A 16,693-nucleotide genomic window follows, 5' to 3' on the forward strand; every position below is an offset into this window, starting at 1 on the left:
AGGTGAGTGTAGCATAAACTGGCTGAGCCTACCCCAGTTCTGATATTCCACAGACTAATGCAGAAATCCTATTATTTCTCTTTATGGATTCCTTTTTCAGTCACAGAGCCCCTCAACAAGCTATGCCTGCACAGGATACGCAGTCATCCATCAAACAGATATATCAAGGTTTCAAAGATAAAAGCATATAAGCACAGCACCTAACACATATGCAACACTTACACACATTTTGCATATGCTCATAGAAACACACAGAAACACACAGCCACTCAAAAAACAAAGAAAGACAGGAAGGAACCACTGAATTGAATGTCATTATACATAAAAACACAATTGTAATGAACACCGCCCCAATACTGTACCAATCTGCTCCCTTGGGTGTGCTCATTTCTACCCTAGCCTCTGAAATACCAGCTGACTAAAACATGAACAGGCACATAAATATATGAAAACAGACACGAGGATAGGAAAGCTCTTGAGGTCTGTCAGTGAGACCTATTGAATTCCTAGAAAAAATGTTTTTCATGTACTTGATCTAAATTTAGGACATATGGGGGAGGCAAATAGTGGAGAAGAAGAGATTCAGGCTGAGGATGTTTCCAGCTTTATGTTACAGTACACTTCAGTACATTGTAGATCTCGCCCTCAAGAAAGTTTCTACTGAAGCGAAATATCGGTGTGATGTCTACTGTGAAAGTCATACAACCACTTTTAGTTCTTTCTTGTGTCTTTTGAAACTAACACACAGCCAGCCAAACCAACAGAATGCCCTAACATTGTCTATAAGCAGCACTAGGAAGAATTGTGGTTACAGGTACTGTAATACATAGATATTATCCTTAATAAGCCAGAATTCACAGAATGTCAGCATCTCATTAAAGGTTGTATTTTGGAAAAAGAAAAAGAAAAAAGAGTGAGATTTTATTGTCTTTGTGGATTGTGTTCAGAGTATTTACCTTTAACACCATAAGGTCACCTTTTTATCGCTGTTAAGTTAAGTTGTTAAGTTCTTCACTGAGCTCAAATTGAACATTTCAAACTAAAACACTAAGCAAAATAAAACAACAAAAAAACAATAAGCATCTTTCTACATTTATAATAAATGATAAGATTTTTTTTCATGATCTGTTATTTCCACCATTCAGATTGATTATGGCTATTATTAAAGTAAAAAACAGTAGAGAGTATGAGACTGTCAGCAAGAAACACTTTTATATTGTTTTCCAATTTGGAAGAGGGATTTTAAAAGACAGGTGCTAAAATAGTGTGTCAGACAGTAGGAGAAAATTTACATTTTTTACATTTAAACATGCTCTAGTAAAAACCAAAAACAGCATAATATGTCTCCCTTCAGAAATAGTATTGCATTTTTTTTAAATAAATCCTTCCATCAGTCATTTACCACTCAATAAATACGGGAAAATCTCATAAATGTTGAACTTTAACTGTACACATTGTTGATTGAGCCATCTTTCCATTCAGCCAGCTTAAGTCATAAAAGGTAAAGGAGTTTGTCAGCAACTCAATAAAGTCGTCATATCATCAATAGTTATTAAATCACTATTCTCCACTGCCTCTTTCATCAGAATCGTTGTCAGTCCTGCCCGTTTTGATTTTTTCTCTGCCTCTTACAGTCAGACCACACAACAGTATCACAATTATAAAGCCACTTTTCCACTACAATGCCTGGGAAGCAGTATTTCATTAATTAAAATACTGGCACAATGATATCATTTTTTATGCAAATGCATGAGATAGATAAATATGCACAAATTTCTACTTTCTCATCACACTGTGGCAGGCACGAAGCCTTAAAAAATGTTCTCCATTAAACTTTCCCAGCCAAATAAGCTGTTCCATTAAGTACCACTATCTCACAGCCATTACTGGGCTGCTTCTCTCCTGAGTATGTGCAGCTTGATAATATGTAATGTGACAGAACAGAGCCAATGCAGGACTCAGGCAGGTTGACAGCCAACAGCCACTCGGCTAGATAATGAGGTATCTTTGGTGTGTTCTTTTCCTAATAACAGTCTAGCAGTGCAGTGTACAAAGAGCAAGCTTCCTCACTTTCTTCTTATAGCATCTTGAATAAAGCTGGTCTCAAACTGGGTTAATGAGTCTCTTGATGTAGCAGGTACAATAATGTCCTCCTGATAACAGCTGAAACACATAGTGATGTGTTTGAATAGGTGACAGTTAAAACCCTGATAAGGAGATGAGTCAACAGTGATAAACTATATTGCCACCTTGAAGTATCTGCCACACTTCACATTGAAATACTAGATATTGAATCTGTCAATAGGAAATAATATAATTTCGTCATTTGTATGCATTGCAGACATCTTTATGTCACTGCTCTCTCTCTGAAACAGATGAACATATCAAATTGTCCTCCTATCCCATTATCATGATGCTAAAAGATGGTTAAACAGAACAGATGGTGGTGTTACACAGTATATCAATTGTTCATGATGACAAAATAGAAACTCAGTGAGGGAGAGCGAGAGTAACAGGGATGGAAAGCAATAAAGTAATTAAAAAGTACAATGACACGGTGAATGAGAAGGTACGGAGTTCATTTGTTCAATGTCACTCCAGGAAAGGAGTATATTCATCTGCCTATTTTTTCAAAGTTGATATCCATTACATTCTGCACATTGTTGCTGAGAGGACTTGAGAAATGAGAGTTGGACTACAACTAAGCTTACAATTTTTTAAAAGTAAGAAAAATAAGATGCTATCCAGAGCAAATAGAAGCAGAGACAACTAGAAAGGAACTCAGAGCTCTCCAATGGCCATGCCCCATCTCACTGTATTAACAAAATTGACAAAGTAATTTGTGTGGTGACCCCATGATTCAGATCCGCAATACTGCTGACAAACAGAAAAAACAACCAGCAAACAAACAAAACTCAAAACATAACCTACTTGGCGGAGGCAACAAGTTCAACCATGTTATGTTTATCTGTCTCAACATCAAACAACACTCTCCACGCAAAAGGCCAAATACAATGTGAGATAACAAAATAAGTATGGTTCTCCAGTTTACATCCTTTGATAAAAGATGAATTAGCTGCAACCACAGCAACATCATCACTCACATCTTCTTTCAACAGGTAAGACCTGACAAATTGCTGCATTTTGCGAGCAGTGTGAACCGTGCCTTATTCTCGCTGTGCAGGATGAAATGGGAAAATGGGAAAAGGGTCCCACAGTTATCACCTACAGATGGAAAGTAAACCTAAAAAAAAAACGGTTTGGTACAAACTAAAAGGTGGCATGGCATTACGGTTGGGTACCAAACTGATACTTTCACTCACCAAATGAATTGCTTCAATACCATTGAGTGTCGAAAAATGCCTCGTCATGCAATACCAAATTTCAAAACCAAAGCAGTAAATTTCATCAGTGTAAGTGAGCTATATATCAGTGCTTTGCTTTCAGAAAATATAAAATGCCTGATAGTAACTTCCACATGACACAAACAAAGCATTAGCTATGGTTTTAATCAACTCTTAAATTCCAATTGGCTCATGTAACATTCTCCTGCATTGTTTTTAGACCAAGCATCATACTGAAGTGAATCTCCTGCTGCAGTTATACAGCTGACAATAGTGCTTTAACACAATGCTTTTTAAACAGGTTTACTGTGGATAAGGTCGGATTCTGTTATAGGTAGCAAAGAATCTGAGCAGGGCAGATCTCTTTAATTTATCTATGCACTATTAAGTATGACTTGACGGTTATCAGCTGATTGACTTTGAAAGGATTATTCTGCTATAGTCACAAACATGCATCCATTCATAACTGCTGTCAATAGCTCTTCATACATCACTGATATGAAATAATTACTTCCAAGGAGATAAATGAACACCCAAAGGGCTCTTAATTAAATAAATGGCTGTTCTGGAAACTCCCAAACATTAATCTTTTCTTATTTTTCATCCTATTCAGATGGCATTAATCTGGCAGACTTGAGCTGTATTGTGTTGAGCACAGTGACTGACGAGGAAAGAATAATATCTACTGCAGACCATTTTTGAGTGAACAGTGGGTACAAAATATAATGTATTTCTCTAAAGGTGGCCAATGGTGAAGCCTACCTTTGCACATCAATCAACATCCATTTTCATGGTGATCAAGATCATCAAGGACAAGACTTCCTCACCTGTCTGCAATTATTAAAGGTACAACAACACTCACAGTACATTGTCATTCATCTTTGATCAAAAGCAGTTGTGGCTCCTAACCTGCTTTAAAAAGGACTTCAATGTCTATGTGCTGACTGTGGGGTAGTCAACCTGCACATCCATTGAGTATTTGGGGACAAAGACAGAGAGAGAGAAGATCAACCGAGGACAAAAGTCTCTGTGCTGACTTGTGTTCTCTATCTGTCTCATTTGACATCCAGTTCAGAACAGCACAAGGGCTGCATACATTCCCGTCAAAGCACATTAGAATATCCCCAGAGTTTCCTCATCCCCGAGGACAATGTTGAACTTACATTAAACTGCCTGAGGACACAATGTACAAACTCAACGAACTGAATTTTATATGATAACACAGACATAACTAATGACTAAATTAAACCTAATTATGAAAAAACATGTAAAATCGGATTATGTACAATACAGTCATTAATATAAGCATGATATAATAGTAAGCTGTATTTAACATTTTTATTTTGCAGGGATGCACCAATTTTGAAATTCTGGGCTGATACAGATGTTTAAAAAAAACTATTTGGTCAATAGCTAATACCGATGTTTTTCCGTTGTGGTTCTTTTTTTATGTTTTCCCCTCTTTTGTGCCCGTAAACATAGAAATCCTTATTATTTATCAAACAACCTTTTACACAACCTTCTTTCATAGTTTTATATGAAAAATAGCTCCTTTAAACATGTTTTACAATGACCTGCTCAATGACAAACATGTTCCAGTACAAATTGCAACAAAATCAATATTTTTAAAGCCTAAATGCAATTGGATGTAACTGCAAAAGCAATTAGAAAATCAAATATAAAATCAAATATTTAAAAAAATAAGTAATAACTAAATGCAAACATGCAACTGACAGGCTTTCACCTCTTGAGTACAAGGTTTGTGTGTTTCCATTAGGCACAAACTTGGAGTAGGCAGGAACAAGGGGCTGAACATTAGCCTTTTTACAAAACTAAAAACTGGCCTCTTATTAAAAGCCTTGCCATACAGTGGGCATCCTCTTCATAATATTAATGCTAAAAACAAAAAAAACAATCCCTGGTACCTCATAGGCTACTTCTTAGTAAAAAATGACTTTCTCAATATTGTGCAATGTCATATCTCTATAATGAAATATATCACTATATAGCATGTTTAGCAAATAGGTAACACAACATTTACCCAGAGCAACAATTAACAATGGCCATTGCCATCAGTGACTATCACCGTATTTGCTGATAGGCTGATACCAATGTTCAGCTGATAATTCAGTGCATCCGTATTATTCTGTGTTACATTTGTAGTAATTAAATGCAAGTAAGAGCTACATCATGGAGGGTGTAAAACCAAGTTTAGAAGAAAAAAAAACGTGACACAATCTCGATGTGTCATACTTGACAACTTGTCTGAATTCATTAAAATGATCCACCCAGTGAACCTAAGGCTTGAGTGTGCCAACAGCAAATGCAATGATGTGTGTGTACACTGTTATGTAACAACTTCTCTTTACATTGCAGCAACAGCTTTGGGGAATTAGGGGTTACACTTCAAAGCCTGGCTCATGTCCAATAAATGTGTTACATCTTACAATAAAAAAACCCTGAACAAAGCAGAGTGAAGGAGATAGACAGAGAGAAAATAAAAAGGCAAAGAGAGAAAAAGAGATCAGCAGACTGAGAATGAGAGATGAAACAGTCGGAAGTGGAAGCATCATCTCTTTAGTGCAGTCCCTTTCTCTGCAGCACAATAAGTCACAACAAAGGAGCAGCGCCCTTATGCTGTGCTCTTTCTTATAGTGGAGACGTCACCATCATGCTACTCATTATGATCTCTCTTTGTGTTACCCCAGTGCCCTCTGTGTGAGACTTTAATCTATAGATCTGACCTCCATACCAGGGACAGTAACCCACTTTCCATTCTCCCTGCCAGCTGTAGCAAGACCCTCTCTCCTAGTTGCACCAGATGTCAGGGCTGAGCTGTGTGGCTTGGCCCACTTTGCTTTATGACCACTAAATGTATGGGAGGAGACCAGAAGAAGGGAGAGCCTATTTCATAGTAAATCCCATGATGAGCAAGATTACGTTGTAGCCTGTGAGTATGTGTGTGCGTATGTACTGTATATCTAAAGTCTCTTTGTCTGTGTGTTTAACCTCTGCCTCACGCAATCCGTGATAAGCTCCTGTTTCCCTCTACTTGACCAGCTTTCAATCTGACTGACAGCATTTTTCAACAGTTTTTCTTCACTTTTCATCTACTTCTGTAAAGGAGTTTCACGAGGCAATCCTTAAATCAAAAGATTGTTTCAAGTTTTTTATGTTCTTGATGCATTTTTCCTTAATGTTGCATTAGGCTAGGGACTGGTGACTCAATAGTCCAGTCTATGGATTGAGAATGCACTTGTTAATTAGTTTAATTCACTCAAAAGTTTATTTGAATTGTATTTTTATTCTTGTTTTATTGGATGCAGAGCACAGCAGCAGACAAGAATTGTAGTGAGAAGTGCTCAAGGGCAAGGATTTAAATGCATTAAGATGCAAATGCAGAGCAAGATGGTGAGGTTAAGTTGCAGTCCATATTTCTTAAGATTCTATGGACTTGGTTTTATTGTGTGTTAAATTATCCCTAAGACCAATTAAACAAAGCTTACTGAGTTTAACATAAGACCTTTTTTTCTGTAAAAGATTTATTCCTGCCTGAATAAACTTTAATGTCTTGATACTATTTCAGAGAAAGTACATTTATTGTCTGCATGAGTTGGAATTCTTAAAGAGACAGTTCACCCTAAAATAAAAAATACACATTTTTTTAATTTATCAATTGTTTTGATGTTAGCTGCCAAGTGTTACATATCAGCCTTAGAGATGAGTAGATGCATTCTTCCTTCTGTGCGGGGATAGTTGGCAGGTGTTAATTGTTTATTTTGTTGTGAACCGTCCCTGTAAAATACTCATGTCCTGATCATAGATATGACATTCAGCAGCACTGCTCACATCACACTTTTACACATCCATGTAATGGAGAACACGATTAAACGATCTCTTAACAGTGTTAACATCTGCCTGTGTTACTGTTGAAAATTACATTTTTTCAATAAATGTGTCTGGCTGTGTATCAAGTGTTAAATGTGTTAATACCACATCCTGTATTTTACTTACCTTTGTGACTTTTCTGCTGAGAGGTAGCATGGTGAGAATTATTACAAATTACATTGACAGGCATGTTGACAATGACGTGTTTGTTCTGAGAACATATGAGACATGAATTTGCCTGGGACCCAGTGTAGGTTAATGCTAGAGAAACAGCACGCTTGTCTTCTGCATCTGACAGCTACACAACGCAGCCACTCTCCATAAATAATGGAGAGGAAAGATCTTCCACAGAGAAAAAAAAACAGACAGGAGATGGAAGGAGGTGAAACAAGATCGAGGGGGTGTACAGAGTGATCCAGTAATGGCAGCTTGAAAGAGAAGTATGAATGGGTTCACTGAAAAAGATTATGCTTAGACAGCATGAAAGACATAAACAGAAAAAGAGAGAAAATGACCATAGACTGACCAACAAACATACAAGAAGACAACCCAATGAGTAGGACTGTAAATTGTCATACAAACAACTGCAATTAACAAATTGAATTGTCTATTTCTGATCATTTTATGCCACACAGCGTTGCTGTTGTTGTGTAGACCGACTTAATGCTCCGAAAATGTTGTTCAACACTGTTAATTAAAGCTTTTTAGGGTTTTAAAAGCTGCAGCAGGATTTCCCTACCATTATAAGACTGAAGCACTCAAGCTGTTCTGGACACCACTTAAGATGGAAAAATGTAAAATCAATGTGGAGAGCATCAAAGCTAACTAAATGACATTTCCCAAATCTAATGGCTGTAGTTCATCCCCAGTGGACTTTGTTAGCGAATTTTGTCTTCAGGCCTTCTGAACTGAGTGGGTCAAATTTTGTACCAGATACAGTGATAGCATGAATTTGAATTCTTGGGGGGGATACCACCAATCACCTCATCAAATATGTGCACATAAGGCTTCCACAAACTTGGGTGAAACACTGCAGCAATTGTTCAAAGACAAACTAAAACCATATATGTACAGTTCCTACTACTAGACATCTTTACTGATAATTTATTCTTTGCTCCAATCACGTACACCTGTCTGTTGTCAGTGCATCAACTGTCACTCTCCTTTGCTCAACCACACACTGGCTATGCTCGCACACTACTTTTATCCCACCATTATTCCTTCCAGGCATTATCTAATTAGAAAAACTGGATGGAAGGTACAACTCCAGCATAACTTTTTCCAGAACTGTCAAATACACGGCTGTACCCATAGGGAGACTGCTATAAATAAAGAGATCGGCACCTCTAACAAGCAACAAATACGGTCTCATCTGAGCTGAAACAGAAGAATGTGCCCAACAGCTACTTTTTCCCCATGTTTATTTCCTGACATTATAACATTGTGTTCAGTTAGGCACTTTATTTACACAGCTGATGAAAACACATGTAATTCCCTTTGTCTTTATTTGTACCATTCACTATTAATCCTCTTGATTGTGGCATTTTATGCAAAATGGTCATGATCAGGGAATTATGTAATAATGGTGACAGTATCAAAGAGACCAAAAAACAAAAAACTTCCCTCATACAACAAACATATTGGCGACCGCAGAGAATTAGCAGGTTTTTCCCATGTGCTTGTCACCATTGAATTCAGTGCAAACTGAGCATGGAGCGTCAAGTGTTGCTGACATCGCAGACAGACAAGCTGGTCTCCCTGCTGCCAACCCAACCTGTCAGTGCACTAAAAGCGAGTCAGTGCCAGTCTGAGATCACGCTGACACGCCTCACAAACAGAGCACAGTGCAAAGCTGCACAGTACACAGCTTCCGTCAGGAACATGTTGATCTAGGCCTCAATTTGCTGACTCAGCAAATTCCCAGCAAGATAGAAGCCCAAAACAGCCCCAAAAATATTGCTGATGTGCCTTTTTGAAGCATCACCATATCCCACTCACCAACAACTGTGCATATATGTATATATATATATATATATATATATATATATATATATATATATATATATATATATATATATATATATATATATATATATATATATATATATATATATTTGGGTTTCAAGGAATCAACAGATATAAGCATAACTTTTTGGATTACCCTCAAAACGAGTTACTGTCAAATAGACATCCGTGTTGATGCATTATTAATTGTAATCTTAAAATATTGAAGACTATCGCTCATTAATTACTCATTGAATTTCTCTCTAATACACACACAAGTCTCAAAAATTCAGTGTCGTAAATCAAACCACTCAGCACAGGTTTGATCTTAAAATCTATGCTTTTTGCATACTCAATCAATATGTGCATAATAAAAGCAGCAATGTGATCAGAGTTATTAATGTGAGTAAATCATGTTACTGATCAGGCTGTTCTTATTGACTATTAGTAGTTACACCTACAAAAAGAAATGCACTCTTATTCATAGACAACCTACATGATCGTTACGCACGAGGCGCAACTTGTTACAATCGAGCAATTGAGAGGGGAAAGAGAGGGAAAGAGGAAGTGAGTTGACATAGTATAAAGTCAGTTTTGCTATGTGTTATATAACGGTCACATTTATAAGATATACCAACTGTTTAAAAATAAATTATGTATTAACACTCATAATAACAAAGACAGCTATACTATTATTATATGATACATGATTGTTGTTGTATTATGGTCTCCTTCTGCTGCAACAGAACATTTAATGTATATGTAAAACCAACATTAGACACTAATATGAATAGACACTTGAGAATTATACATATGATATTATAAAGGCTAATTAGCAGTGCCATAGTTTAACAAGTCATCAACTGAGTGTGTAGAAGACATTAATCACAGAGTAATCGGAATATATTTGACTGGACAACTGCAATCCAATGCATTCAAATCTAGCTTGGTTTTATGAAAATGAACTTGTACTCATAGGCAAGATATGCTTATTGCTCAATGGCATAAAAAGTATGTATCTAACTGAATGATGAGTTAGGTAAATTAATACCTACAGGTCTTCATTTTTTGTTTAGATGAAAAAAAAAGTCTCATTTTTTTCTTGAGTTTTGCTTATTTAGTTTATGGCCATGCACCTTTGATTAACCTAATACTTGCTTATACGCCACTTCACACATAGTGAAGAATGATAATTAACTGGAAACATTCACATAATTTAACAGTTTTATTAGGTCCGAGACTCTGACACAAGCGTTTATACCTAACAATTTGTAAAGAAGCACCAGTGCCAGAATGCATCTAACATCTAACATCTAACAGTAGTTTTTCTATTATTCCTTTCTTGCACCACTACTGCTGCTTGTTATAAGCAATCCTCTCTGACTTCATGTTCCAGTGAGATGCCATTGTGAACTCAAAGAAGAGTGAAAATAAAAAAGGCTATTATCATCTCATTTCAAATGCACTCCTGTGTGTTGCAGTTCCCCTGTGAACCATTTAAACTCTTACTATACTGAAAAACAGCTTACGGAGCCAGTCGTGGTATTAGCATTTTGTCTTGTGGTACGCTGCACTTTCTCCCATACATACTAATGGGACGATTCTGTCCAAGATTTTACCCATTTTTTCCTGTGTTGGACTTTAGGCTGTTGTGATGTGTTATGAGATGCTCCCCCTTTTTTTAATTACATCTTCAGGATTTTATCGACTATATGTGACAAGGCATGGCCTCTCATCAGTAGCACTGCAGCGGCGAGGGGAGCACACATTCCCTCGCCGTCTCAGTCGTGATGCTTGAGTATAGATCTCGTCTGAACAGCTTCTTTTCAGATACTGTTCTGTGCAATGTCTAAATACAGTATTTATTCATTTAATTTGATTTCTAAATTCATCTTCATCAGCTCCTGCTATTAATCTGAAATGCTGTGAAAACTTTACATGTTATAAAAGAGTAGTTCTTGTGAAATAATACCAAGATTATCCAACATATAACTGAATCAGTGGGAGCAGTGAGAGCTGCAGTATTTAGGACAATGAATAGTGCTTAAAGCACAGCCTGCTGTGTAAAAGGTTAGGAACACTGACCAGATGGCCTGGCATGACTCTGGGTGTCTATTTATCTGCCAAATGTATACAGAAGATATTTCTTTGCAAATTGATTAACCAAAGCAGTAAATCAATTTCTTTGGGACAAAGTTTCAAGCAATAAATGTCTACAATATGCCTGCAAATTGAACATCCAATCCAATTAAACTTGATTTTCACAACATAAAGCAGTTTGTCTCCGTGCCAGCTAGTGCCATCCCTGCACACTGTGAGGGCGGTGCTGATCAAAGACTGTGGTACCACCTCCACACTGGCAAACAACCCAACTGGCAGAGTGACAAGAGCGTGCACCTTTCACACCATTACCTTTGCTGAAAAAATGATAAGACTGAGAGGTTAGAGGCATTGTTATTTTGTTATTGTTAACTGATATGAAGGAATGTGCCAAGTGATGAAAAGAGACGTACAGAAACACAGAAAGGCAGGGGGAGTGTGGGTGAGATGGAGAAACTGAGTGAATTTATCTTGATTCATACATAGTATGCATACATATATGCATACAGTAGACAGGCCTGGCAGATCTTTTTAAGCACACTGTGGAGTTCATTGGAATGAGGAAGCTTAATCGAAGAAATCCAGGGAGTGTTTTGCCACTATATGAAAAGTGTATGAATATCGTAGGTGCCAGGAAGCTCCTGACTAATAACCACTTGCATAACAAGCCCTTTATGTACCTCTATTTGCATACAGAGTAAGGTGGCTATACCGATATTCCTCGCCCCCCCAAGATAAAACAGATCGTGCCACTTTATCCGGAACTAAGAAATGAGAAAGTCCAAGAGAGCATCTTCAGCAAGGCTCAATTTACTGGAAATTCTCAATCTTAAATGTGCTTATTTTTAATAGTTTAGGAACCAAAAGGATTTTTGCAATTTCCATGTTGAGCTACTACAAAACCAGCAACCAACCAGCCAAAGTGTGCAACTGTAAGTAATCTTTCACACAAGCAAAGACTAAGCCTCCTCCTCTCCATGTCTCCCCGGCTGGGACATTTACACCAGCCAAGTGCTGCAAATGTTGCCCGTTTCAGAGCTCTGCCAGGCATGATGACAGGTGATCTGTCATAGTTTGGAAGTTCCTTTAAAATTCGGAAACTCAATTTGGAAGCCCAAGTAGCATAAGTGGCTGATGAATGTTGTAATCTTGCAGCCTAAACTGGTTTGTTATAAAACGTAGTTTGTTTCCCAGGCTGGGTTTGCTTTGCTATTAAATGAAAGAAAGACTCCTACACACTGTGAGGATGATGCTTATACAAAAACTAAAATCTATACTATGAGGAGCCCGTTAGCCAGCCATGTATGTCGTGGTTTCTTTCCCAAAGTCATATTAATATTTTTTTTCTTCTGTTAGTGTCGTTTATGTGGTCTCATTTACGTATTGAAGATTGTTTGCATAGTATCTTGTAATGCACTATGTACAAGTCACATGACAAAATGAATGATTCAGTCACACCTCAGAAACATGACTTTCTACACAACACTCTTCTGCGGACACAGCACTTACTTCAAAAACACATCAGTCTCTCCCAGGAGAACTTCATGGTGTGCATTATGCATGTACTGTACTGCAAGCAGTAACAGGAAATACTATTCAGGAATTAAGCCAAGAGTTGACATTTTTCATGCTGTCATTTCTTGGAGGAAAGTGAAAAAATGTGATTCTTTTTAGATGACACACATTTGGAGTGGTGTGAAAATTATTGGGTTTTTCCAAATGCATTCTCACTATGAAGAGATTTTGAAAATTGATGAAAAGTGCACTTAAAGATGCCAATGGTGCCTGAAAATGTACCCAGCATATGATGAGAGATACATCAGTGGAGAGAGACTTGCTCATATCTTCTCATCAGACCATTCCTCTTTACCCTCCTCAGGCTATGCCCTCTATCTTCCCCTGCTGTATTCTTTTCTCAAATCCTCTATGCTTTCTGTTACCTTGCCTCAATCTTACTCTTCCAGTCTCTCACTTCTTATCATTTTCCTCTTCTATCTTTTTATTTCCTGTCCTCCTTCTCCCCCTGGTCCAGTTATTTTGCTCTCATTCTGAGCACGTTCAGCACCCAGCCCTTGAAACAGGAATTAAGGGAACAAGACTGCGGCTGGAGAGTCAGGCAGAGGGGTGTGGACCGGCAGGGACATGAGTCGTCGTAGAGGTGGGGGTAATAGTAATGTTGTCATACAAATTCAGCAAATCTATCCTTATTTTACTCATTATCCGGGCACAAGCGTGAACGTATAAGTCTTCAACTGCATCATCATTGCCATTATTTATCTCTTGTCACACTTCTGTTTTTCACCCCTGTTTTTTTCCTCTGTTTATCCCTCTCTCTGTCTCCGTCTCTTGTTTTCACCCCTCTCTTCCTAGAGTCTGACTAACAGTCCCATGTCATGTCACACTAGCAGGCAGCTCAAGTTCCACACTATTGGAAACTGGACACGACACACCCACTGCACCTCCACCCCGCCATCAACTGCCACACTCAAACACACACACAATAAAACCTACACAGTGTAAAGCTGGCCAGTGCATTCAGTTGGCAACACAGAGTGCACAAGTGCAATTCACCACATACACAAAACAGGTGCTCAGGTTTATGAAAATACTGTATGAAAATCTGTTCTGCATGCAAATGTGTGAACGTGCTGAAGTGATGGAATCATTCTTCTGATGAGCGGCATATTTTAATCCCTTCATCACTCAACTGTCACAAATCCTCTGAACTGAAATACTCCTGAAGGAAAAGAACACTCCTGTACCACCAGCACTCTTTGCCTTGACAATCAATACACATAAGAGGCAAGAAACATCAGCATACAGACATGTGTAGCTCACAAGAAAAAACAGCAGGTAGACAGTCAAAACAGCATTGTGTACACATGTGTGTGTGCATCTGTGTGAATACCTACAGTAAGGCTTCGTCCCACAGCTGAGAGAGGCAGCGCTAACATCCAGACACTGAACACGCTCCACTGTACTACTGCTGCTGCTGCTGCTGCTGCTGGCTTACTCTCCTATATGTGAGAGAGACACACACCGGCTCGCTCCTTACCTTGCTCACACACATACACTCACACACAGCAAAGGGCAACCAGCTGTGAGGTTCTTGCATACCCCACAGGCAGTCACTCAGCATCACAACTCTGCAGATTTTATCTTTCTCACTCCCTTTTTTCTCTCTCTCTCTCCGTCTCTCTCTTTCTGTCTCTCTCTCTCCCTATCTCTATCACTCTCTCTCTCTCTCTCTCTCTCTCTCGCTGTCACTCACACACATACAACTGTGCGGAGATGCTTACTGTCGAATTACTAATCCACCGAGATGGAACAATATTACGAAAATGTGACCGAAACACGACCATGAACTCACTACCAGCTGCTGTCTCAAACGTCTGCAGATGTTCAGCCAGTGAGAGAGCTGGTTTTATTTTCGTCAATCCTCTCAGCTGGACATCTGATTACATATCCCCTTTATTGAATAATACAACAAAGAGGCAGTGACTGAAAGGACTAAGAGAGAGGTAGCAAGAAAATTAGGTTAAATGTGGAACTGAGTTACAGGGACAAAGAAAGACTTATTGTACAAAGGATGGGATGTCAGCAGCAGTTGTACTTGTAGTAGCATGTGGTTTGGTAAGAGTTGATGGACTACACATGTAGATAGTGCTTTTATACCAAAGTGCTTTCATCGTGCCCCATGCACACAACTGATGCTGCTGCTAGCAATCAGCAGCAGTCGAGGATCAGCATCTTTAGGGACTGGACCACCAACCATGCAATACATAGCTGCCCACATACATACTCTATTTAAAGATTTTCTCCTTCCAACTTCTTCTTTTTTGTCTCACTGCAGAGTATAAACTAAGCTCAAATATGCGCTGTATGTGGTATTGATGTGAAGAGTGGTTCATTAGGATTTTGAAAAAGTAACTAAAAATAATTTGGGAAGTCTTAATATTATGATTTAAATACACTTCTAATATACCGAGTTCAGTGATATCTTCTATTTCACAGCATTAAACACCCAACTTCAACCTGATCAGAAGCTTAATTAGCCAGAAAAACTGAAAACACCTGTGTGAGTGTGCAAGGCTGGATTAGTCATAAGACTTGGATCCCTAAAAAGCTGTTGATATTGCACAAAATCATGTAATCACAAAATATGACACAATTTTCCAATATTTGCCTCAAATAGTAAACACTTCTGTTACACTTATTCTTCATGTCATTCTTGAAAAACCTAATTTGCTCTCCCTTCTGCAGCCGTCTGTTAAAAGTGGGAAATGCTGAAAAAGCAATTTCGCTTCATTTCTGGTAGTGTGCAATCCCTTTACAGAACATAACAGGCATGTGACTGAAGACCAAGTAAAACTTGAAGCAAATTGGAAAAAACATGGCTTTGCTGTAAACCACGGAGGGACTAAACCTTACCCCTGAAAACAATTTCCACCACAACTTTCCTGCTGAGTGGGTACTTCCCCTTTTGGACATAGTGGCGAGGTAGTTCAAGTTTTTTCACTTAGGCTAATCACTGTTTAAAAAACAATGAATGTGTGGGAAAATAAAATGGCCTGACGTAAATTTGCTGTAATGAGGCCATTTGTATGCACTGTAGCCCACAGCAATACAGTAAACAGTCAATAAACAAGACATTACATACATGCTCGTATGTACAAGATACAAGATGAATATGCACAAATACGTACGTGCATACTTCCCAGCATGCTTTGCTGTTAACAGTATCATTTATTCTTCTCTGGAGTATATGAGTAAACTCTAAATAATGTAAAGACCAGCCTCTCTTTCTCTCTGTCAGTCCTATCTACCATGCTTTTCTGCCTACTAGCTATTCATATCACACATGTGAGATATCAGTCCAGAGGAAAGGGGGAGGGGGGACCTGGGAGGAACTGTGGAAAGGTTCACTTCACAAGTCAGAAAAAGAGATGTGTTATGGTAAGGTGAATCATAAAAGAGCTGCTATAAAATAGTCTGAAAATGTACAGCAGCCTAGTTGACTGAAACCAGTAGGAGAAAGAAGAGGAAGATGGTATATGTAACATCAGACAAGAAAACATTTTGACAGCAGAATAGGGTGTCACAATTCCAAAAAAAAACTCCGGTGCAAATGTGAGAAAAAGTAGCGTAGCAGCAGAGATTAATATCATACAGAAAAAGTGACGGAAATACAAAAAATAAATAAATAAATACAGCAGCACAAAAAGCGGAAGGAAATGCTGGGAGGCTCACACCAGGGAGCATAGGCGTTTCTCACTCTTTTCTGTAACATCTTTCTGATGTCTTTGCATTTAAGAAGCAAAACAGGGTGATTGCCAGGCCAGACAGGGGGTCACAAC

General features: G+C 38.3%; 1 protein-coding gene across 6 annotated transcripts in view; it reads right to left on the reverse strand.

Annotated features, from left to right (window-relative positions):
* Positions 1–16,693, reverse strand: part of mctp1a (multiple C2 domains, transmembrane 1a) — a 153,356-nt gene that overhangs the window by 106,316 nt on the left and 30,347 nt on the right. Inside the window, exon 1 of one of the 6 annotated variants that reach the window (XM_059337995.1) lies at positions 14,249–14,293. The exons of the other annotated variants lie outside the window; for them this stretch is intronic. Coding sequence (XP_059193978.1) covers positions 14,249–14,290 — 42 coding nt within the window. The 5' untranslated portion in view covers positions 14,291–14,293. Of the gene's footprint in view, positions 1–14,248; positions 14,294–16,693 lie in introns of those variants that run through there. 6 annotated transcript variants of the gene reach the window in all.

The sequence above is a fragment of the Centropristis striata genome, chromosome 7 (assembly GCF_030273125.1).
Source record: "Centropristis striata isolate RG_2023a ecotype Rhode Island chromosome 7, C.striata_1.0, whole genome shotgun sequence".
Classification (NCBI taxonomy): Eukaryota; Metazoa; Chordata; class Actinopteri; order Perciformes; family Serranidae; genus Centropristis; species Centropristis striata.